Source organism: Suillus clintonianus, assembly GCF_016758775.1.
Source record: "Suillus clintonianus strain FC179 chromosome Unknown DEU56scaffold_120, whole genome shotgun sequence".
In the NCBI taxonomy this organism is placed as follows: Eukaryota; Fungi; Basidiomycota; class Agaricomycetes; order Boletales; family Suillaceae; genus Suillus; species Suillus clintonianus.
Window position 1 is genome coordinate 1 of NW_024539344.1, and position 20,708 is coordinate 20,708.

General features: G+C 49.8%; 9 protein-coding genes across 9 annotated transcripts; 2 read left to right on the top strand and 7 right to left on the bottom strand.

Annotated features, from left to right (window-relative positions):
* Nucleotides 1-631: 631 nt before the first annotated feature.
* DEU56DRAFT_926912 (uncharacterized protein) lies at nt 632-1,598 on the top strand (the record flags this gene model as incomplete). The annotated part of the gene is made up of 2 exons (XM_041358596.1): nt 632-683; nt 901-1,598. 2 exons carry the CDS (start codon nt 632-634, stop codon nt 1,392-1,394), a joined length of 546 nt encoding a protein of 181 aa, XP_041203086.1. The 3' UTR covers nt 1,395-1,598.
* Nucleotides 1,599-2,370: 772 nt separating this feature from the next.
* DEU56DRAFT_692387 (uncharacterized protein) lies at nt 2,371-2,970 on the bottom strand (the record flags this gene model as incomplete). Its single annotated transcript, XM_041347158.1, has 1 exon — nt 2,371-2,970. A coding segment is annotated over one exon (600 nt), but the record flags the coding sequence as incomplete, so codon positions are not given.
* Nucleotides 2,971-6,015: 3,045 nt separating this feature from the next.
* On the bottom strand, nt 6,016-6,411 carry DEU56DRAFT_746243 (Endonuclease/exonuclease/phosphatase; the record flags this gene model as incomplete). Its single annotated transcript, XM_041349190.1, has 1 exon — nt 6,016-6,411. A coding segment is annotated over one exon (396 nt), but the record flags the coding sequence as incomplete, so codon positions are not given.
* A 389-nt stretch (nt 6,412-6,800) lies between these two features.
* DEU56DRAFT_719367 (uncharacterized protein) lies at nt 6,801-7,481 on the bottom strand (the record flags this gene model as incomplete). The annotated part of the gene is made up of 1 exon (XM_041347659.1): nt 6,801-7,481. A coding segment is annotated over one exon (681 nt), but the record flags the coding sequence as incomplete, so codon positions are not given.
* A 1,232-nt stretch (nt 7,482-8,713) lies between these two features.
* Nucleotides 8,714-9,783, bottom strand: DEU56DRAFT_832959 (uncharacterized protein). Its single transcript, XM_041354629.1, has 2 exons — nt 8,938-9,783; nt 8,714-8,914 (listed from the first exon to the last, which is right to left on the bottom strand). Exons 1-2 carry the CDS (start codon nt 9,709-9,711, stop codon nt 8,792-8,794), a joined length of 897 nt encoding a protein of 298 aa, XP_041203090.1. The 5' UTR covers nt 9,712-9,783; the 3' UTR covers nt 8,714-8,791.
* A 1,481-nt stretch (nt 9,784-11,264) lies between these two features.
* On the bottom strand, nt 11,265-13,923 carry DEU56DRAFT_832967 (uncharacterized protein). Its single transcript, XM_041354630.1, has 14 exons — nt 13,743-13,923; nt 13,379-13,681; nt 13,255-13,320; nt 13,135-13,207; nt 12,818-13,079; nt 12,744-12,768; nt 12,550-12,638; nt 12,407-12,490; nt 12,304-12,345; nt 12,231-12,251; nt 11,931-12,178; nt 11,710-11,880; nt 11,563-11,654; nt 11,265-11,510 (listed from the first exon to the last, which is right to left on the bottom strand). The coding sequence occupies exons 1-14, from the start codon at nt 13,772-13,774 to the stop codon at nt 11,342-11,344; spliced, it is 1,677 nt and encodes a 558-aa protein (XP_041203091.1). The 5' UTR covers nt 13,775-13,923; the 3' UTR covers nt 11,265-11,341.
* Nucleotides 13,924-15,097: 1,174 nt separating this feature from the next.
* On the bottom strand, nt 15,098-16,255 carry DEU56DRAFT_88155 (uncharacterized protein). The gene is made up of 3 exons (XM_041356104.1): nt 15,846-16,255; nt 15,602-15,790; nt 15,098-15,551 (listed from the first exon to the last, which is right to left on the bottom strand). The coding sequence occupies exons 1-3, from the start codon at nt 16,164-16,166 to the stop codon at nt 15,399-15,401; spliced, it is 663 nt and encodes a 220-aa protein (XP_041203092.1). The 5' UTR covers nt 16,167-16,255; the 3' UTR covers nt 15,098-15,398.
* A 94-nt stretch (nt 16,256-16,349) lies between these two features.
* DEU56DRAFT_832980 (thioredoxin-dependent peroxidase) lies at nt 16,350-17,494 on the bottom strand. Its single transcript, XM_041354631.1, has 6 exons — nt 17,302-17,494; nt 17,232-17,247; nt 17,105-17,175; nt 16,907-17,053; nt 16,708-16,845; nt 16,350-16,653 (listed from the first exon to the last, which is right to left on the bottom strand). Exons 1-6 carry the CDS (start codon nt 17,386-17,388, stop codon nt 16,594-16,596), a joined length of 519 nt encoding a protein of 172 aa, XP_041203093.1. The 5' UTR covers nt 17,389-17,494; the 3' UTR covers nt 16,350-16,593.
* DEU56DRAFT_832983 (uncharacterized protein) lies at nt 17,495-19,637 on the top strand. Its single transcript, XM_041354632.1, has 9 exons — nt 17,495-17,796; nt 17,846-17,871; nt 17,931-18,110; nt 18,162-18,243; nt 18,295-18,675; nt 18,726-18,758; nt 18,818-19,099; nt 19,151-19,523; nt 19,580-19,637. Exons 3-8 carry the CDS (start codon nt 17,986-17,988, stop codon nt 19,520-19,522), a joined length of 1,275 nt encoding a protein of 424 aa, XP_041203094.1. The 5' UTR covers nt 17,495-17,796; nt 17,846-17,871; nt 17,931-17,985; the 3' UTR covers nt 19,523; nt 19,580-19,637.
* Nucleotides 19,638-20,708: the final 1,071 nt, after the last annotated feature.

Genomic DNA, 20,708 nt, shown 5'->3' on the forward strand with positions numbered 1-20,708 from the left:
TTTATATAGCAGCCATCGAGGGACACGTCCCCGTGGACATTGTGCGCACTTTCCGTGCATTTCTTGAATTCTGTTACATGGTACGACGGAATACCATTACGGAGCGCACGCTAGAGCAAGTTCGAGACGCCGTTTCCAGCTTCCATAAGTATCGTGACATTTTTCGGACGAGCGGCACCATACCCACATTCTCGCTACCACGACACACGCTGTCGCTCATTACGTGGAACTCATCCAGCTCTTTGGCGCTCCAAATGGACTGTGCTCGTCTATTACAGAGAATAAGCATATCAAGGCTGTTAAAGGTCCATGGCGACGATCAAACAAATTCAACGCGCTCGGTCAAATGCTCGTCACCAATCAACGACTCGATAACTGGCTGCCGCACGAGTCGATTTTACCAGCCGTGGGATGTTGAATGGGACTTGCCTTTCAGCAGCCCTCGAAGCCCTTCAAGTTTGTAAGTTCAGAGCATATCTTCAGCTGCTTGAAAGCTAATGTTGAATCCCGCAAGTGCAACAAGATGAACCGAGGGACCCCGCACTTCCTGCCACCGAAGATGCAGTTGACGACTCTCACGACGGAAACCTCGGCGTGTCTGTTCCCGAAGATGGCATTGACGGAGTAGACCATGGCCCGACAATTCTGCAAGCACATACACGATTGGCGCAAACAATTCGCAAGTATATTTCGTTGTCTTTGAATCCAGACGTCTGATTTGATTTCGCACAGAGACAAAACGTGCACGTAATGTATTGGCTCTCGCTGAAGAGCTGAATATTCCCCGTCTGCCTGAGATGATCCGCCGCTTTCTCTTCCAGCAGACACGCCCGGATGACCCGCGAGATGCATCCGAAATTCCCGTCGCAGGATGCCCTCGATATGAGGGCAAAATATCAGTTTTCAACTCTGCATGCTCACGGTTCTATGCCCCGAGCGACTTAAGTGGGATCGGTGGCATGCGGATTGAGCATATTCGTGCTTGCCCCATGTGGCGGAACGAGGCCCCTCGTTATGACTGCGTTTTCGTTAACGTTGGGTCGGAAGATGTGGGCATTCGAGGACTTGAAGTTGCGAGGATTCGTGCCTTCTTCTCGTTCAATTACGGAGGAACGACATACCCGTGCGCCGTTTTGCGCTGGTTCGATATCATTGGAGACTCGCCCGACGAAGATACGGGCATGTGGATGGTGCGTCCAGCCTGCGGTGCTAACAATGCAGCTATCTACAATATCATACACGTGGATACAATCTACCGTGCAGCTCACCTTATTCCTGTCTACGGCAGACGTTTTCTTCGCCGCGATATTACCCTACACAATTCATACGACACATTTCGGACTTTCTACGTGAATAAATATGCTGATCATCACTCTTTTGAGCTCGCATCATAGTCATTTTCGTCGGTTTTACACATTGTATCTAATTAACTACGTTTTCAAGCCTTGATTGTTTTTTTCCTCTTGTGTGACTTGAACGGCTTGAACCAAGTAAGTCTTTGGTCGCCTTGTCACACCTTTGTGCACATTTGCAAAGTTGCGTGAAAACTCAAGCGCAAAAAAGCCGCTGAAAGTCAAAAAAGGGATCCTGGGTTTTGCTGATGATTCTCGTTCCTGTTCTTGTTGTTTTGTCCAGACATCATCATCATAGGCTATGTCTATGGACAATCATCTACATACACTCGCGTTGTAGTTGTGTAACAATCGTAGGTGACAACTAACAAGAGAACTTTCTATTCGAAAGGCTTTTCATCTGCAGATTGAAAAGTGCACAATAAGCCAGTGACTCGGATCACCAACTTCGAGGGGAGTGACAATCCTCTTTGATCTTATATTTTTCCACTCCACTCCAATATCCACATCATAAAAAATGTCGGCTCGTACAGCGGAAAAACGTGCAGTATGCAGAGAGTTGCGTCCCTTCCGCAAATACTGGGGCATCTGTGGAACAGCGACCAGGCGATAGCCAAAGACATGGGGGTAACGGAGTAGCACCAACGCTGCTTCTCGGCATAGTTTCGAGACCAATCCGAAGGTGATGAGATCAAAGCGGGGGAGATAACGGGCGATCTCTAGCCAAAGCTCAAGAGGAAGCGGTGTATAGATGATGTTGGGTTTTTTTTTTTTTTTTTTTTTTTTTTTTTTTTTTTTTTTTAAGTCCTTGTTTATTGTCCTTTGGGGCGAAGCCCTATGATGGACAGTACATACGTATATACGTCTGAGTTCGTAGGTTTTGACTTTAATATGACATATTTAGCTGAGAAGTGGTTCGGGCCGAGGCGAGAACGTTAAAGGCCATCTTAAGGCATTTGGTAGGGGGTGGAGTTTAAGCTCGTGGTACTCTGTTCTCTCTTCGATCTGCTGGTGGGGTAACGTCTCCGAATAGCGTTTGAAAGCGCTTGGTCTTGGCGATGTATGTGAGTAGCGGTTTTGTGGCTTTTCGGTCGTTGAGCAGAGTTTTGAGGTCGCATTTGCGTGTCTTTAGAGCTGTTCTCATGGCGTTGCGATGAAAGGTGTGTGTTGGGCATTCTAAGATGAAGTGAAAGACCGATTCTTCTTTCTGTCGACAGGATGAGCATGTGGGGGATGGAGCTTTCGCCGTGCGATGGAGGTGTTTGTTGAGTGGTACGTGGCCCGATCTGAGTTGAAATATGAGGGAACTTTGTCTGCGCGGGAGTCCATCTACCAATGAGGCGTAGTGCTTGGATGGGGCGGATGGGTCGATAGATGCGAGCTTTTGGAATCGTGGGGACTTGCGTAGGACGTCTTTCGCCTCGTTCTTGATCTGCTCTGCGAAGGTTTGCTTGACAGCGGATTTACTGATGGGGAGAGTTGTGGGGTTGCGACGCGTCGAGGTTAGTGATTTGGGGAGATGGTGGGTGTCGGACGTCTCTCCTCTCGCCGCTCGTTTGGCTTGCTCGTCAGCTGCCTCATTCCCCGGGATGCCGATGTGCCCCGCTGACCATCTGATGATTAGCCTTCTTCCATCCTCCTCCGGTAGGACTTCTCGTAGGTCGTCGTGGAAAGTGTCGACTAGGTGATGGCCGGGTTTCGATTGGAATGCGATGGTGGATCTGATGGCGGCTTGGTTGTCTACTCCTACGGACATCGTGAGTTGTTCTTCTTCTCTCGCTCCTAACTCCTCTTTTAACAACTGTACGGCCAGGATCAATCCCACTACCTCTCCCTCGTATACCGTGTGGTGTGCGTCACTCCCGAGATGAAAGAGCCTCTCCCTAACCATTCTGTCCCCCTCCATGAGTACTGCTGCCGCTCCGACCCCTCCGTCTATGGCCGATCCGTCGGAATATATCCTGATGTCTTCGTCCGCCGCTTCGTCTTCATAGTACGCGGCTTCCTTGCTATGCGCGATGCTTAACTTGACGTCAGGTGCCCATTTCGGGTAGTGTCGAACTGGTGCGATGGATTCGATGGTGGCGGGATTGAGGCGGAATTCGTTGGCGAGGTTGTGAAGCGGAGATGGGTGGCGTTTGCGCTTGCTGAAGTCTCTCGTTTCGCAGTAACGGTAAGCGGCGGCGACGCCTTTGTGCAGCGGGTGTGTTGGGACAAGGGTGGCCATTCTTAGGGCAGATCTGTGGCAGATCTTGCGAAGGTTCTGTTGGAAAGGAAGTAAGTTAGCGTGGGCATCTAGAATGTCGGAGGCGGTTGATCGCATCCCCCCCGTGATTAATAGAGACGCCATCCTTTGAACCCTCGTCATTTGAGACGCAAAACCGCGGGCGCCCCTTCCTCCAGATTTCTTGCCTTTGCCCTTTGCTAGGATGCCTGAGCACCATACATCAGCGGCATAGAGCATTTTTGGTAGGACTACACCTTCGAATAGCCTCCTTGACAGCTTTCCCTTTATCCCCTTAGTGGGCTTGATCATTCTGCCGCATGCCAGCGCGTACGCGGTACCCTTGGCTAAGGCATAAGCTGCGTGTTCCTTGAATCTGAGTTCTTGGTCTAGAATGATGCCGAGGAATTTGTGCGAGCTTGATGGATGGACTACGTGGTTTCGGATTGTGATTGACGGGCGTTTCACTGGGATGGTCTTGCCTGGGTCGTCTGGGTTGTGTACACGTTTGCGGGAGAGACAGATGAGGGCCGTTTTATCCAGTTCGAACTCGGCGTTATGGGTGCGGCTCCATTCTAGCATCCCGTCTGGCCTCTCCATGATATTGACTAGCTTTTCGTTAGCTTCTTCATACGTTTTACCTTTGGCGGCGATGGCGATATCGTCTATGAATCCGAGTCCTAGTTCTCCTTTGCGTGGGTTCTGGCTGGGGGTGCGGAGGAGGTCAGCATTGTAGAAAATGAAGGCTAAGGGAGATAGCGGGCATCCTTGGTCTATTCCATCGTGGACGTCGAAGGGTGGGGAGGTGAAGTCGTCGAATGATAAGGTGGTGGTTCGATTTGCGAGACGGGATCTGTACCAGTTAATATATTCGAGAGGGATGCCAGCGGTCTTCATGTTATGGAGTAGTCTATTCACTATAACACTTGGGAAAGCGGCTTTAACGTCGAGTAGAAGGAGGGATACGTAGCTTTCTTTTGATGCCCATGCATCCGTCACAAACTTCGTCAATAAGTGCAGAGAATCCGTGGTGGACCGTCCTGGTCGTCCGCCAAAGTGAGTTGCTGGTAGAAGGCCATGCTGTTCGGCGAGGTATGTGATGTCGTCCGCTACGCACGAGGATAGAATCTTCGCCATTGAGTCCAGGAGGGTAATCGGGCGGTATGCCTTTGGTAGGCTGTAGTCGGGCCTGCCTGGTTTGCGAAGGACGATGGTGGAGGATTGCCTCCACTGTTCTGGGTAGATATCTAATGAGAATGTTGCCCTGAAGATAGGGCCCATAAAGGGGACGAGGACGTTAGCGCACTTTCTGAATACAATATTACTTATACCGCTTGGGCCTGGGGCTTTGAAGGGGGAGAGACGCGTTATTGCTCGGTGTATTTGTTGGTCGGTGATGGGCGAAAACTCGCATACTGGCGGGCTGTAAACGAAGTCGGGGTCGACAAAGTCGTTCTCTGGGGGGGGTCTGAAGAAGGTGCCGTAGAGCAGCTCGCTCTTGCGGGTGTTGTCCTGCGTGTTCTTGGCGTTTGGCCCGTCGGTGGGATCTTTGAGTGTCTTTATCCTTGACTGGACTTGTTCCGATGGGTTGCTGGCAGCGTAGCGATGGAAATCCCAAACCCCGGATGGGGTTAGGTCCTCGAGCCAAGATGTCCAATGGTCTTGTTTGGCCTTCTTGATGCTGTCGGAGAACTTGTTGCGGGCCTCACGGTATTCCTCGTGTGCTGGGTGATTGCGCTGGGCCAACTTGTGTCTTGCGGAGTTTCCAAGTCTGTGGACCTTCTTGCGTTCGTCGTCCAGTTCTTTGGACCACCACCTCTTAGCGTAGGGAGAGGGTTTGCTGCGCGGGACATGTGCCTCTGTGGTGGTGGTTATGGCGTGAGTGAGGTTTTGGAAGGCGGCGTGAAACTGGTCTGGGGATGTCAGCTCCGAGGGTCGCGGAATGGTGTTCAGCTGGGTGGATAAGGCTTCGTTGAAGAGGTCCCAGTCGACCTCGCGGAAGTTGAGTCTTGGAGCCATGGAGATACGATTGGGGGTTAGATCCAGGATGCTAACGATAGGGTAATGGTCAGTGACGACAGGGCGGAGATGATACTTTACGTCGCATTGAGTGAAGCTGTGCTCGAGGGCGTGTGAACAGAAGACATTGTCTGGGCGGGTCAAGTTCTTCGTGTTGGATGCCTCGAGTGTGGCGAGGCCCGCTGGGAGGACTTGGACTAGGTTATACAGGGCTAGGATGTTGATTAGGGTGCCTGCGGCGTCTAGGTTTGCTGCTGTGAATAGATGGGTATTGTTAGTTAGCTCCCACATGGGATGGTGACGGTTAAAGTCTCCCATCCAGATGATGTTCTCAGGTTCCTCGCTGTGTACGCCTTGAGCGAGAGGAGGGTTGTTACGTCTTTCGTTGTCTTCTGAGCGCATATGCCTTTCCAGGAAGCGCAGAGTGCTATCGTTGTCGCATTGATTATAAATGTTGTAAATACGCACCTTGCCAAACGGTCCCAGGATCTCGATTGCCATCACATTGGGGGAATGGATGGGGACTATGTGCCAGTGGTTTTTTGAGAGGCGTTTGTTTACCAGTAGAAGGGTTTTCGATCGGTCGGGCTGTGAATGATGGTTAGTTGGGTATACTACGTCCCAGAAGCGGCCTAGGTTGGATGCGTTCGCCAGGTTGACGGGGTTGAAGTAGGGTTCTTGGATGCATGCTATGTCGAAAGATTCCGGGTCCAAATTCTTGAGCATGTGCTCCCATGCGTTGAGTGATTTCCGTAAGTTCTGTTGCCATATTCTAAGGTCGTTTCTGGCGGGAGGTTCGTTGTTGGTGTCGTCCATCATTCCCACCCTGACGCATTACCGGCGTATTCGGGGATGATTCGGGAGTTTGGTGAGGAGGTCCAGTCGGAGGGGGTGCTTTGGTTGTTGTTGATTACGAGGGGGGGTCTGCTTGGGGAGTAGGGCGTGCCAGCCGGCGGGGGCGGAGGTGGTTGTTGTTGCTGCTGAGTGGGCGGTCCAGCCTTTGCGATCCAGTTTTGCGTTAGTCTTGTTTGAGTTCCGAGTGGGATCCGGTTTGCGTTCTCTTTCGGGGGGGCGTGTTCTCTATTGGTTGGGTTTCGTTGGTGTTCCGTGTTCCATTCTTGAGGGTTGCGTTGTGGTGGGGGAAACCTTTCGGGCGTTTGGGTTGGGTGGTCTTGCGTGTCGTCTGTTGCGCCGTCTGCTGTTTCCCACGTCATGGGGTCATCTGTGGGGAAGAATCTGTATTTAGCGTCTCCGTTTTTAGCCTTGAAAGATTCCCATTTCTTGATGAAGAAAGGGCACTCCCTGCTCCATGTTGCGTGTCCGTCGGTGTCGCAGTTGACGCAATGGTAGAATTCTGGTTGGTCGACACCGCATGTTGCCGTTCGGTGTTGGGCACCACAGGTTCCACAGGTGTCGTGTTCTTGCTTGCATTCGCTAGCAATGTGGCCGCCGTCGAACGTGTGGCATTTCAAGCATCTCGTCGGTTCGGCTAGAAGTCTGCGGGCATAGACTTTTTTGCCTTCGATGGATAGGCCGAATCTTATGGCTTGGTTTGCGTCCGTTTTGCTGTTGAGGGATAGGGCGATGTGTGCTGTGCGTTGGTTGGGGTTTCGTCTTGCGGGTGGTTTGATGAAGCGGGCTTTCACGATGCTATTGTGCTTGAGTCCTCCTTTGTTCTCTGTGTCGGCGAGGGCTGTTGGTGAGAGGGGGTTAAAGGAGATTGGAACGTTCTCTACTATCAGATGGTAAGCGCGGTCCTTTACTATTACCTCTGGGCCGAAGTGTTCTAAGAAAGAGCTTCGGTTTGCTGGAGTGGTTAGCCATTCGGCTGCTGCTGGGGAGTTCAGTTCGTACAGAATGCCTCCGTGGGGGAGCTTTCTGGCCGAGAGTGCTGCCATTCCTTCGGGTAGAGAGGCGCCTGCTTTTTCCATGAGTTCTATGGACATGGTTGCTTTTGCTACCAGTTGTGCTTCCGATAGTTCTCTGAGGGAGTTACTGGCGAAGACGGAGCGTCTGTCTACGAGGATTTGGCGTGCTTGGGCTTCACTGCGGGCGAGAATTTTGGTTAGTGGTAAGGGGATTCCCCTCATTGCGACGTTGGCATAGGATCTGCGTCCTTCAGACTTCTCGTTGCTCTGCTCTACGGCGATTTGGGTGGGTGCTTTTCGTAAAGCGGATTCCACCATCTTCTCGATTCCTTCGGATGAGTTGTTTAACTGATTGCGTACCTTTTGGACCGCTTCCTCCATCGCTGTGGAGTGTCTCTCTGTTATCTGCTCAAGTGCCTCTACTTTTTCGTCTAGCGTTGCGATCGGGCCTCCCATCAATGCTCTGATTTTGTCGATTAGTCTGTCGGTGTCTAGGGTTTCGTCTATATCGTTGATGATGATTGCCATAGCTCTAAGTGATTCCGTGTGGGTGGCGCCTGTGTTGATCGATATGCTGAGTTCGAAAATTGCGGAGGCAATATGTTTTAGTGCGCTGCCGGCGGTTGGGAGTGGGAGTCCGTGCGTGGCTAAAATTTTTCTGGCTGAGGGGATGTTAGTTATGTCAGTGCGGATTCCTGCTCCTGATAAATGCTCTTCTAGGCTTTTGCTGGGCGTGAATAAAGGTTTGCTTGCTGTGGTTCTCCTGGTTCCTTTGTTGGTTGATATGAAAGTAGCCGGTGGAGGTGACGTGGCGTTGCTGCCGTTCGGAGGCATTGTGAGTCGGATTTCTGTTTTTGTATTTTTGATTTGTTTTTGAGTGCTTTTGCTGTTTTTCTTGGGCTTCGTAGACTGGTTCCGTTTGCACGGAGGGTCGCCGTTTGGCGACTTTGGCGCTGTTGAGCGCGTTTAGGCGGGGAGTTTTCGGGGTCCTTGCCTGGGTGCCACTTGGTACGGGTCCAAGAAGCGATATGATGTTGGGTGGCACATCATGGCTACCATCAGCTCCCTGAGCGGGCAATGTCTTTTCAATGCTCAAGCGCCACAAGTGCTTGCTAACTTCTAGGATACGCTTGAAGAGTGCGGGCTCAATGCGATGGCCAAGACGGGCGAGAGCAGTGATGCCCGGCGTAGAAGGCTTTTTTGCGTAGAATGATGGTAAAAATTGGAGGGCGTCCGTATGGCTGAATGTCATCGTGTGTGCGTCTTTGACGACTTTGACGACTACACAATGGAAGACGGAAAACGCGATTCCAAAGTAAGAACCAGGATTATCCTTCTGCTCCGAGATCGCGTTGATCAGGCGTGACACAGAGGCCTGTAGGCAACTCTCGTCGTTCAAATATGTTGCGATGAAAACAACAGTGTCTTCGCGAACCCAAGTGAACTCCTTTCTTTCCGGCTCGGGGTGGTAAACCTGCAGCATTTCATCAAACATCTGGGGAACAAACGTAATGCTGGCCATGAAGAATGCAATCGACCATTGATTGTCCGTGAGTTGCTTGTGGTCATTGACAAGCTCAATCTCGTATAGTTCTCTTCCAATGTCTGAGTTACGCATGCACTGCCCGACCATGACCTCTAACAATGAGACCCGAACATGCTCGTTTTGACATAGGATGTCACTGATGGCGAGCAGGTCGCTCAAAGCCACCTGAGACCCAGTGCACCTCAAAGACTGGTACGTCGCGAGCTCAGAATTGTCGACGGTCGGTGGTGCTGGCTTCTTGTACTTGTGCTCGGGGGGGCACTGTAATGCGCAAGCTGTTTGACCGTAATGATCTGCGGAAAGGGATTCGTCATAATTCTCGTCTGGATGGTGTCCGGTAACGGATTGGATAAAAACTTCATCGTCTGGAAGGCATTCCAAGGAGAAAAACGGATACCCGTCTATGTGGAAGATATTGCGATCAAGATCGATCTCGTAACCGTAGAGCCAACTGCTTGACGGCCGCTTCGGGGAGGGGGACTCGAATTCGTCGCCATTTTCTATCCATAATAGACAATCCGAAGGGCTCTTCAACCCATCCAGCATCTCTCCAAACTCCTGCTGATAGATCACAATGCCATTGGGCTGTCGTATTAACTGAAGGACCTGTAAGCCAAGGCATTCTGGTTGACCACCAGAACCGTGGTGCGATTGGAAATACATGTTCCGATAGCGGATCACGTAGAGCCCGTTAGTTCCCATGCCTGCAGGTACACCAAAGAGACCTGGACGATGCTCTGAGCCTCTGAAGCGTCAACTTAAGTTGGTAGTCGGGAATAAAATCTGAGCTTACCCATGAACAATTTTTTAAGTCGAGTTATAGGATTATGTAAGTCCGACACGCCGCTGATCGTGAAGATTATAGTATCGAGTCACAAAAACAACATAAACTTACAAATGCAGTGGTAGAGACGAATCTATCTTACAGATACAGCTCAAAGCAAATGACCAGAGGGGAATGCTGAACATCATGGAAAAGCGTGTAGCCCCAGGGAAGATTGTGAGGCGATCGACTTCTCATCCTTGAAGTCTTGCGCGTAAAGCGGAGTTGCGAAAGCTGTCGAGCTAAGTGCGAGTGCCAGCCCCATCGATGTACGAGTTGCGAGGACCTGTACACTTGGTGAGCAAACAGCAACAGTTCCTCTGACCTCCAGACACCCATAGAAGATGGCTGTGAGAACGTTCTTCGACAATCCCATTTTGTCACCAAGCTCGTTGTACCATATTGTCAACACTGCGAAACCGATGCTGGCCAACAGAGCCTGAGTGCCGTACCACAGCAATAGCAGCAAGCAGATTGTCTCATCACCCAGCGCATATCAGCTGCGCTGTCCATAGAAATTCGGCCAGTAGGATTCGGAAGAGAGGGCTTGCCCTCCGGATCCTGGATCTAGTTCGCAACGTGGAATAAGTGGAACCATATCCACAAAGCGGCATGACTAGCATGTGTGGGGTCATGCCTGGGAGTCGCATGCAACGCGAATATGGTCTGAAATGTGTAATTGAGGAAGGGTCAAGACGCGCAATGGTTATCACATACGATAGGCATCAGAGCGGTTCTGGTATCATTTTTTGTAAAGAGGAAGATCGTCTCGAGATAGCGAGCGATGCCATCAGCGCGAACTAGTAGAGCCTAAGAGCAAATAGTGAGTATATTTGAATGCCAAAGTTGAATGCTGTTTCGAGGCCTTTGTACTTTGGCTCGGAATCATGAATGTGCGCTTAGATAGCAAATGTCATACCGGGAGTACAAGGAACTCGAAGAGTGGTTCTAGAAGCCACGGAACAACGTGACACGAAAATAGAGTCAATGATCCCAGAACTCCTCCCATCCATGGCCATGGCTTCTGGTTGGGAAGATATGGCGATACATCCGAGTCATACCATCGTGACGAATTAGTTCTCTGATAAGGCTGTGGTTATGCATTCGTGAGAACAAGCTTCCGGAGTACCTCCGAAGCGTCATAGCGGGAGAGCAAAGTCGACAAGGATTCATAAACATTGAACTTATACGGGCACCTACCCTATATATTAGATAACCGAAAATTTAAAGCTCGCTCTGCGTAGTGTTTGATGCACTGAGCTCACTTTTCTATATAAATGGCTATAGTCAGTCAACGATTCCAGGTGACATCGTACACTCACTATACAGGGAAGCCACAATCACCTATATTTTGCAGAGCTTGAAGCACTTTCCAGACCACCACAGTGCAGCACATCGAGTATTGATGGAGTTGTACTGTGGAAGGTCATGGGTTGAGCAGACACTCGAGATTACACCCATAGCCTACATAAAATAATGTACAACGCGAAATAAAAAGGGTATAGGCTACTAATTCGATCCAGTGAGGCCCTTGTGTTCACTCGTAGCACGTGTCGCCCACACCGTCCAACACACGAACACGCATACCAGCCCGCCAGCGACGCTGAAAGCGCTTTGCGTAATCGGTTTCGCTGAGCCGAATACCATGCATGCAAAAGCAATAATAAAGAATACCATACTGGAAGTAATCAGTCAGTTTCACCCGGAGCCAAACATCGATTGTAGCTGACCTCCACATGAGCAGCGCATAGGGCAGGCTATAGATGATAGCTAGGACCTCTGTCCTAAACACTGGGTGTGACATTCTTGTCAAAAGTACGTTCTGAGAGATCATTGAGTCCGATGGCATGAAGAGGATAAGAGCTGAATCATCTTACCGCCTGCTCAGCAGAATTTTGGTCCTTCCTCTGATTCTGGCGGACCAGTATGAGTCCCAGGATCACCACCCCAACGCTAGTCATCGTCGAGATAAAACTGAATGTTCTTGCTAGTGTATCATCAACAACAAGCGTAAGAAATGCAACATTTGCGTTGAGCACCACAGTTGCCTGATCATATCTTAGACAATGGTACCGAAGATATATAAAAATGCACGCACAGTTAATGCCAGACTAGACCAATCATCATTCAACTTAGCTATGAACTGCCTCCAGAGGACGCGGTTGATTACTCTGTCCACCCAGATGCCCTCGAGCTCTTTCGCGTAGTCGCACGGTGCCCAGAAGAGACATATGGATATTATCTCAATGAACAGGGAATTCCGTGGCCTTTGCTTGCTAAAGATTGACTGGTCAGAGTTCAGACGTGCACCAGGCTGCCCGCAAAAATTGAAGAATTTGGCCAATGCTGCCAAGTTGGTCTGAGACAAAGCGAGGGCATTATAAAGCACATAGCGTACCGAAGTTCTCCATGAACCGGGCTGGAGTCTAATATGGGTGACCGTGGAGTGAAACAAGGTAAATTTTACTCACCTACGATGCACTTGGCATGCAGGAACGGCTCGTCCAATTCATCTGATTGTACCGTCAGGATCACCTGCAGACTATATAACATGGCGTGATGCGAATTGCAGACCTTTGAGGCGATCCGTGAGATCGAGCATTTTCGCAAGTTCTTCTTGATCGAACGGAATGACTGACGTGGTTGAAGTGATGCTGTCTGCACCAAATTTAACAGAGTTACTAACAGCAAGGCACATTCAGTGACTCGCAACCCACCAGCTATGGCGTGGAGAATGATTTTTTCGAGCTCTGCCAAGACAAGGGCGGTTAATGACCAATTGTTGGGGAAAAGCATGCAGTGCATCCTAAGTTAAATCAATAGCAACGAAAGATTGAAACTGCATAAAGTGTATCAGATAGTGCAGCAAAAAGTAGCAATGACGTACCTTCGTACATCAAGCTCAGCTCACCAGTATTCAGCCTCCATGGCATATTCTGTGAATTAATCAGAACGACCGCCGATGAATTGAAACTGCATCCTGACTGATTTGAGAATATGACTGCACTCTCTCAAGATTTCTTGTTACTAAACCACTCGGGACAGCTGTCAACCAAAGGATACAGCGTTTCCCCGGTTCCACAAAGTAGTACCCGCATTCCCATTTGCCCTTCCTCTCAAGCACAAGCTCACAAGTGTTACACGGAAATCCAGCCACCTCCCGCGCTTGTCGAAGTAGTCGTTCTGCGTAGTAATTTATGATTTCGAGTTCACCTTCCGCTGAAAGATCAGCATCTGTGTATATGCGCTATCATATCGCTCAGTGCCGTTTGCATTCCAACAAGAAGTGTGTCACCACGCACGCGTTTCGAGTCGAAGTAATATAGCGCGCCATCCGGATGAATCTGCGGCGCCCAATCTCCGTATCCCTGTGTACTGCAGAGAGGTTAGCAGTGAGCATTCGCAGTGGACATCTCACGCACTTGTCAAAATCAGTCTGCCCGGGCTCCACGTAGAATCCCATCTTGAATTCCGCCGTGAGTTTAGGTCTGCATGAACCCAAGTTCGCAAAGGGTCAACTCTAATTTGATCTAGTCAAAAACGTACATGATCCTGCCCCTGTCATTTCTCTTAACATCCGATGCTGTGATAGTGATTTCGGGAGGGGCATCTTTAAAGCTTGCGCCAGAGGGATTTGGACTCGAAGAAGAACTATATGGGCGACTCGCAAGTGTCGTCCCTTCCGACGAAGATGGTCGATGGGAAGCATTCAGGCTCGCGCAAGATTGACTTGAAGTCACTGATGGAGTTGGCATAGACCATACAAAAGAAGAGGCTTGATGCACGACGCTAGAGGTATTTGATTTCTCGTCGGGACCTTGTACAACGATGCGAATTTGTTGTTTTTCCCTGTACATAAAAGGCACCGGCGCTTAGCACATCGTCCCCAACTTAACACACGGGGACTCACACAGGCAGAGGCTCAGGCATTGGGGTGTCCATGAGGTATTAAGAAACTCATCAACGCGAGGAAGGAAGATGGAATCGTGCCGAGGCTGGGAGAGCGTTACGCATGTCAATGCTTCGAACGCCTGGTATGGGCGCAACTGGGCTGTGGGCTTTCATTATTAGTAAAAGACACACGATGAGGCGTGACTTACCAAATCATTTAGCGCCTTCTTGACGTTGGGTTGCCGCCGGTCACGTTATGCATTGGTGGTGCTGGGTGCTCTGCTCGCCTTGGTTCACCACATCGACGGCAAAAAAGAATCGATGTAAGCAGTGCTTGTTCCTTGAGTCCATCCATACTTATTTAGCGGGAAACACAAATCACACGGAGGATGAGTTAGGATATGATGTGGGGTTTGCCTCCGAGTCAGACATCGAACTGTGATATCGTCCGCTAACCATGAATTGTCAACAAGGGCCAAAGGCCGACTGAAAACTACGATATAGTTTGGGGAATCTATCATACTAGCCGTCTACTGTGACTGCATCTGATGTTGACCCTCTGGCATCGCATGAGGTGGCTTGCCCTGGGTGCAAACGAGGATCTCCATCGCATGCAACGAGGATCCCGCTTATGAGGTGTGACTCTGTATACACGAACCCACCTTCGACAAAGTGCCCGATTGCACTGCATTGAATAAATTTGTCTTGTGCTTGCGCGAGTCGAGTGCAAACCCTAGGTCATGACTCATGAAGGAAGCACACATCCCAATGATATGTCTGAGAGCGCTCGGACGGAGGGTCGAAGACCTGTCGCCCCAACGGACAATAAGCAAGAAGCCCCCCCCCAAAAAAAAAAAACAGAAAGAAAGAAAAGGGTTTGCCCTGCCTAGGGATGTGTGAACAAGCTAGGTAGAAGTGAGGCGAATAGGCAGGTTTAAGAACCTGCCGTGGTTTGTACAGCCCCCCACAAATAATTTGTCCGCTGAAAGCGTTCAATGCACAACAGCACAGCATCGAGAGCGCCCAAGCAGACCCGGTGAATTCGGGTTGAAAGGTACCCTGAACTGCCCGCACGGACTCGGACAATCGCGCCTGAGTAATCAACGAGAAACCCGCCAGACAAAAAGCGCTGATGAGCTGCGCAGCCTCCAGAACATTTGATTCGTCTTCAGGTTGTCTCTCGAACACACGGGTTCAGACCAGGATAGGAAGTTTCTTGCAGCCCCGACTGGAGTCGCCCTGCAACATGCAATACCTGCATAAAGTAGATATCACATACACACAACAAAACCTAGAGTAACCAACGTACGCATACATAAAATGGTAACGGAGTTCAACTAAACAAAACAGGTGCTAGCACCGTTGACGCATAGGGCTTCCATCCGACAAGAGTGTACGGCCATGGTCTAGAAGGTTGAAGATGGAAATCGTTGAAACAGGTTGAAAATAAGGGTGAAGGATAGCAACAACGAAATTACGGACAATACGGCGAGGGAACGCGATCTGTGTTCGAGAGGGCTGGGGAGAAGACAGGGATACAAATGGGTGATAGCAGATAATGATAGGAAGAAGATACATTTGTCTGCGGCGGATATAGCGGGAAACATCCATCACCGCGGATGGGTGATTACAGGATGGGGGGTAGTCAAACCTAAAAAATCATATTGTTGACATTCTAAACACTAACGAGAAGAAAAAAGAAAAGAAAAAAACTCACGGCTGTTTCGGTAGCTGGAGGTTCAGTAGCAGCTTCTTCTTCCTCTGGCACTTCAGCGATAGTCTCGGCAGCGGGGGCTGGGGCTTCGTTCTCATTTGTTGGGGCTTCAGCCTGATAATCAAGATAAGTCTGATTTTAAAATCAAACGAGGTTTGTCTTACCCTAGATACAGGCTTCTTGGAGCCCGCTCTTGAAGCAGGTTTCTTGGCAGTAGTTGAAAGTGGTTTGGCGGATGCTCGAGACACAGGTTTCGCAGCCTTGGAGGCTGGTTTTACGGGTGCTGCCTGGGAGGCTGGCTTCGAAGCGGCCTTGGATGCAGGCTTCGACGCAGCCTTAGATTCGGGTTTAGCCTGACGAACAGTTTAGTATACTGAGATGTGTAGTAAAAATACAGAGGCAAACGACCTTCTTGGCAGCGGGGGCCTCTTCTTCCTCTGGCTGAGCGCCCTCTTCTGCAGCTTTCTCAGCAGCAGTACGCTTCTTTCCCCTGGCAGACTTGGGTTTAACTTCAGCTTCACCATCCTGGTCGTCGGCGTCTGCAGTAGGTTTAGGTTTCCTCCCCCGCGGTTTCGCGGGAGCCTTCTTGGGCGCCGGGGGCTTGTCCCGACCAGCAAGGCGGGATGAACGACGTGCAGGATGAGCGTCACCATCAATGGCTGCTGCGGTGGTGCCAGTGGGCACGGAATCATCTGCAGGCGCGGCGGGCGCAGCGGCTTTACGGGGCATCGCGATGGATGGATTGTGGGTGAAGAAAAGTGAGGGTGGACGCGCTCGACACCCTATTACTTTTGAACTTTATCTGGACATCAACAAACAATACTCGATCACCTGACCAAAAGCGCGTATACAGCTACAAACAATCGCCTACCACTCTGCGCACGGTCCCGAGATAACTTTACGAACTCAGGCATCGGGTTCGAATAGTAATTGTCTTCCTCCAGAGTCTACGTTACTTGAGAATTATTGGGAAAACTTCTATTCGATTGATGAAATCCTTCTCGGCAGACAGGTAAATATATTCTTCTTCGCTCTACTGATTTATTTATTTCTACACAATGCCAGCAAGCACTTACTTAATAGGTGTTTGCTCATTCTAGTGAGACAGCCTCACAAATACACGTGTTTGAATACGCGGAGAAATCGACACTTTCAATCACAGCTTGGCCAACACGGCATCAGCACCAGAAACGGTGACTCCGGGGGCAGGCTCGACCTATGTAGACCCGTAATCAGGATCCCCGATTGTGTTCACAGAAAATACACGAACCTCGACGTATTTGACAACCAAGTCATCTATGATCATGGCGTATCTCGCAGTGCGGATACCCATTCCGCGCTCGGTGAGGTCAACACTTAATCCCAGGCTGCCTGACCACGCGGCACTGGAGTCTGAGAGAGTGATTATCTGCGCACACAAACTCCTTCGTTTGTTCCTGGAGTTACCTGACAGTATGGGTGTGATTTACCTTGTCTGTCAGTCCCTCAACACGTCCCCATCCGCTCATGACGAACGGGTCATTGGCAGCAATGACAGCGATGACATCGACACCTTTGTCCTTGAACTCCTTGTACTTGGCAAGGTAGGGTGGGAGGTGGTTGATGTGACAGGTTGGCTAACAGGATGGGGTAAGTTCAATGGTCTGAATGGGCTTGAGAATACATACCGTGAAAGCGCCAGGCACTGAGAAGAGAACAACCTTCTTGCCCTTCCAACTGTCAGTAGAGAGGATGGTGGCTTGTGATCATTCTGATAAGTCCTACCCTATGGGCACTGGCAGGAAACAGACGCACGAATACCACACGCCGACTGTGTGACCAGGCATATAGCAACAGTATTAGGATTTAGTGTGATATGACTTACATGATCAGCTAACTCTTCGGTGTAAGGGACGATACCGAAGTTGCCCTTGGGAATAGTGTCACCGACGGAGATCTTGAGGGATGTCATGAGCGAGCTGGCTTGGTGTAACGACGTGTGTGGGTTGACAGCAGATCGTAGAATCGCGATTGCTGAACACCTTATCAATAATGGCGTGCGATTTCGCGGAGTTCAAATCAGTGCCAGCAATATCGTGCATGCGTTTCAACATGATGCGGACGTCGACTGACAAGCGCTGCAGTTCACCAGTACTGCAGTCTGAGCGCAATGATGGATGGGCCAGGCACTTTTATCGTTATGATTAGGCTGTTAGACGCTGTTTGGTATTAATTCATCCGATTCCACGGTCAATCAGCCTATGCTAGTAGCTCATGTCATAAGTCATCTATGGCCAAATGACTTGCATATCCAACTTGTTGGACACAAGCAACCAGTATTCTCTGACATTACTAGGAGAAAGAACATACTAGCCATTTGGTGAAGCCATTCTATTATCAGAATTGCCACCTCTCACGCAGCTATATAGATCGAACTTCCATCGAAGGTAGAAAGGTAGGTAGGCCTTCATTGCACTTTTACTTAGTGCTGCAGTGTGATCCATTTTGGCACAGTCTACAAACCGGGTGCCGAATAACGCCTGTCCTCGGAACTTCTCGACCGACCACGATGTTTAGAAGCGCAACTGTGAAGATAGCCCATAGCTCGACAATCCCAGTTCCTGCGCTGATAGGAAATGAAGAGCTTAGGCCTCTACAAGATTTGATTGCAGCAGAGAAGATGGTGTTGTCTTCGTGAGTCCACCTCGCGTTTGTCCCAGAGCTATCAATGAGTCCTCGAGGCAGACTACAAAGGTTGAGCTCGGACTTTTCGAAAGCTGCTGATGCAATGAGGACATGGGCAATTTCTGAAGGAGATGAGCTTTCCGTAAGTCTTGACTTTATCTCGAGATCAACTCAACATCGAACGCGGGTCCAGGACATATTGAGTTCATCCAGAACACTCCTGGCGCACTTTTCAGGGGCGCTCAACCGCTACAGCTCTATTCAAAACGTTGTTCGAGACAATATGAAGGCCGTACGTACGCGTGAAGAATCCCTTGATGACCTTCAACGGCGGCGGCGGCGTATTGCGGCGTCCGTAGAGAGTATCAAGAAAAAGCTCACCCGGATGAACAGGGAGACTAAGGCGTTCAGTGTACAGATGGACGCACTGAGCATTTCATGCGAGGACATGCGAGATTTGGATGCAAAAATTGCGCAAGAACAGTCGACGATGGCGGCTTTCAAACGTAAATGCACAAGAAACTGGCTGACACTCAAGTTTGGAGGTCTTTCAGAGTGTTGTGAAAAGGGCATGGTATGTTCTGTACGCCACTCAGGTCACATCTTCCTCATATATCCGAATAGATTGTAGGGGAGATCGGGAAGCGAATGGTAGTCGTGGGTAATGCCCTGTTACTCACCAGTGCTCAATTCTCTAATCGGAGCCGTGACATCAGGAACTTTCGGAGTCACCCAAACAGCCGTATGTAGGGCACAAGCGAATGACCTCATTTCTGTCTGAAGCGCAACACCGCATCGTACAAGTTGTATTTTCTGGAACGCCATCCGGCTACGAGACACACGAAACTCCGCGCCCACCAATTTCCCAAAGTCGTCCTAATTGCTTCAAAGACCTTCCAGAGATTCGTGACGAGCCCTTTGCTGACGTGATATCCGTCGGATACATCCCTTCTAACACCAGCCAATGCTCGATTGATCTGATAGCTCCTGTGCACGGCGTATGTCTCATGATCAATCTCATCAGGAACTCATGGTAACTTCGAGAATAGCTTTCGGGAATCGGCCCGTCGACGACTTCCATACCAGACTACGGCTGTCAGGCAGAATTATCGATGTCATATGCTGAGCTATCTTCAGCTCCGCCTAGCCGCAGAAAGACGCCAGGGAGTTCCGGCAATCGAAGCTACTCTACCTTGGCGGGGAGTAGATCTACTCCTGGATCCAGACTTGATAGCATCCCGGAAGGGGACGAGCCTTTGCCTTCACCATCTATATCCAGTGACACCGGAGACGCGCGGTATTGCCTAGGCCTGATCGGCCCGCATACATCAAGTCTGGAAACCAATTCATCGTCGAGCAGTGCTAATTATGAAGAAATGCTACGTGGGCAGTACTCGCCCTGTCCAGGTCCATGGGTTTGAGGTACGTCGTGTGCGATCTTATTGTTCGGGTGGAACGTTGAATACTCGTGCCACTAGTCAAATGTTGTAATACATATCACGCTAGTATGCAATTTCATGGCATTGAGATGCAGGCGGGTCATCTATGTCAGCTGGATAGCCTCAAAGATCGAGCGCCGGTCGTCGAGTTTTCGACATCTCGAATCTTGCCACTTCTGTACATGACCGGGGACCGGGACACTATATGTTGCCGGTCGTGCAGATTCTGCTCCCCTATCATTTGAACTTCGAAGGTTGATGTGGTGCCTTGCTTTGTTGTTGATTGTCCGACGTCGACCCTCGATTAGTGGGTTGTATCGGACCTTCGGGAAACGGGTATATTTTTGAACCACAGAGAAATGTAAATGTCACCGACCACTGGCATAGTAATCCGAAAACTTCGCGTTGCCACAAGTCTCATGCTAATCAGAAGAGGCTAGCGCAGCCACGTTTAATGATCAGCATTTGACAACACCTGGCGGAAAGGATTTGTCTCCGACAGTCATGGGGTTCTCTGCTATCTCTCTGCCAGTGAGCCTTGCCGCTGCAGGCATCTAGAGACATCTAGGTACATTTATTGTTAAGTGTTCATGTTTTTTTATCCGCATGTAGTTTGAAGCTTACAGGATGTCTTCCAATTGCCTTTTTGTTCCGATCAGGTTGATGGCGTCAATTCTCCAAGTAAATAGAGGCATGAACGAATTTCAGCTGCCCTTTGGGTTCGGCGCTTCGTCGGACTCGTAAATCAGCATTCTCTGAATTATAGAACTCACGTTGATATCGTGGAAAACGTGGCTGTAATTAAGCCGCGATAAACACAGTGTGCCTAGAGGCAAATCAAGTCGAGCGTCATGTCGTAATATCATTGATTCATGGAATCGTCAACCGCGATGCTCGTGACTTCTCGAGCGCCTGCTCAACTGATGACCTCCCACAGTACAACATAATCAGTATTCGATATCTACAGTCTTCGAGTATGCTACACTGTGGTGGTCTTGGAAGTGCTTCAAGCTCTGCAGAGTATGGGTGATTGCGGCTTCCTTGGATAGTGAGTGCATTAATACTATGATGTGATTTCATCGTTAATTAACTGAGGCCACAGCAAAGCAATGCGCGCATACCGCGGGGTCTATATTTTCGATTATCTACCGGGTGGGACGCAGGTGCC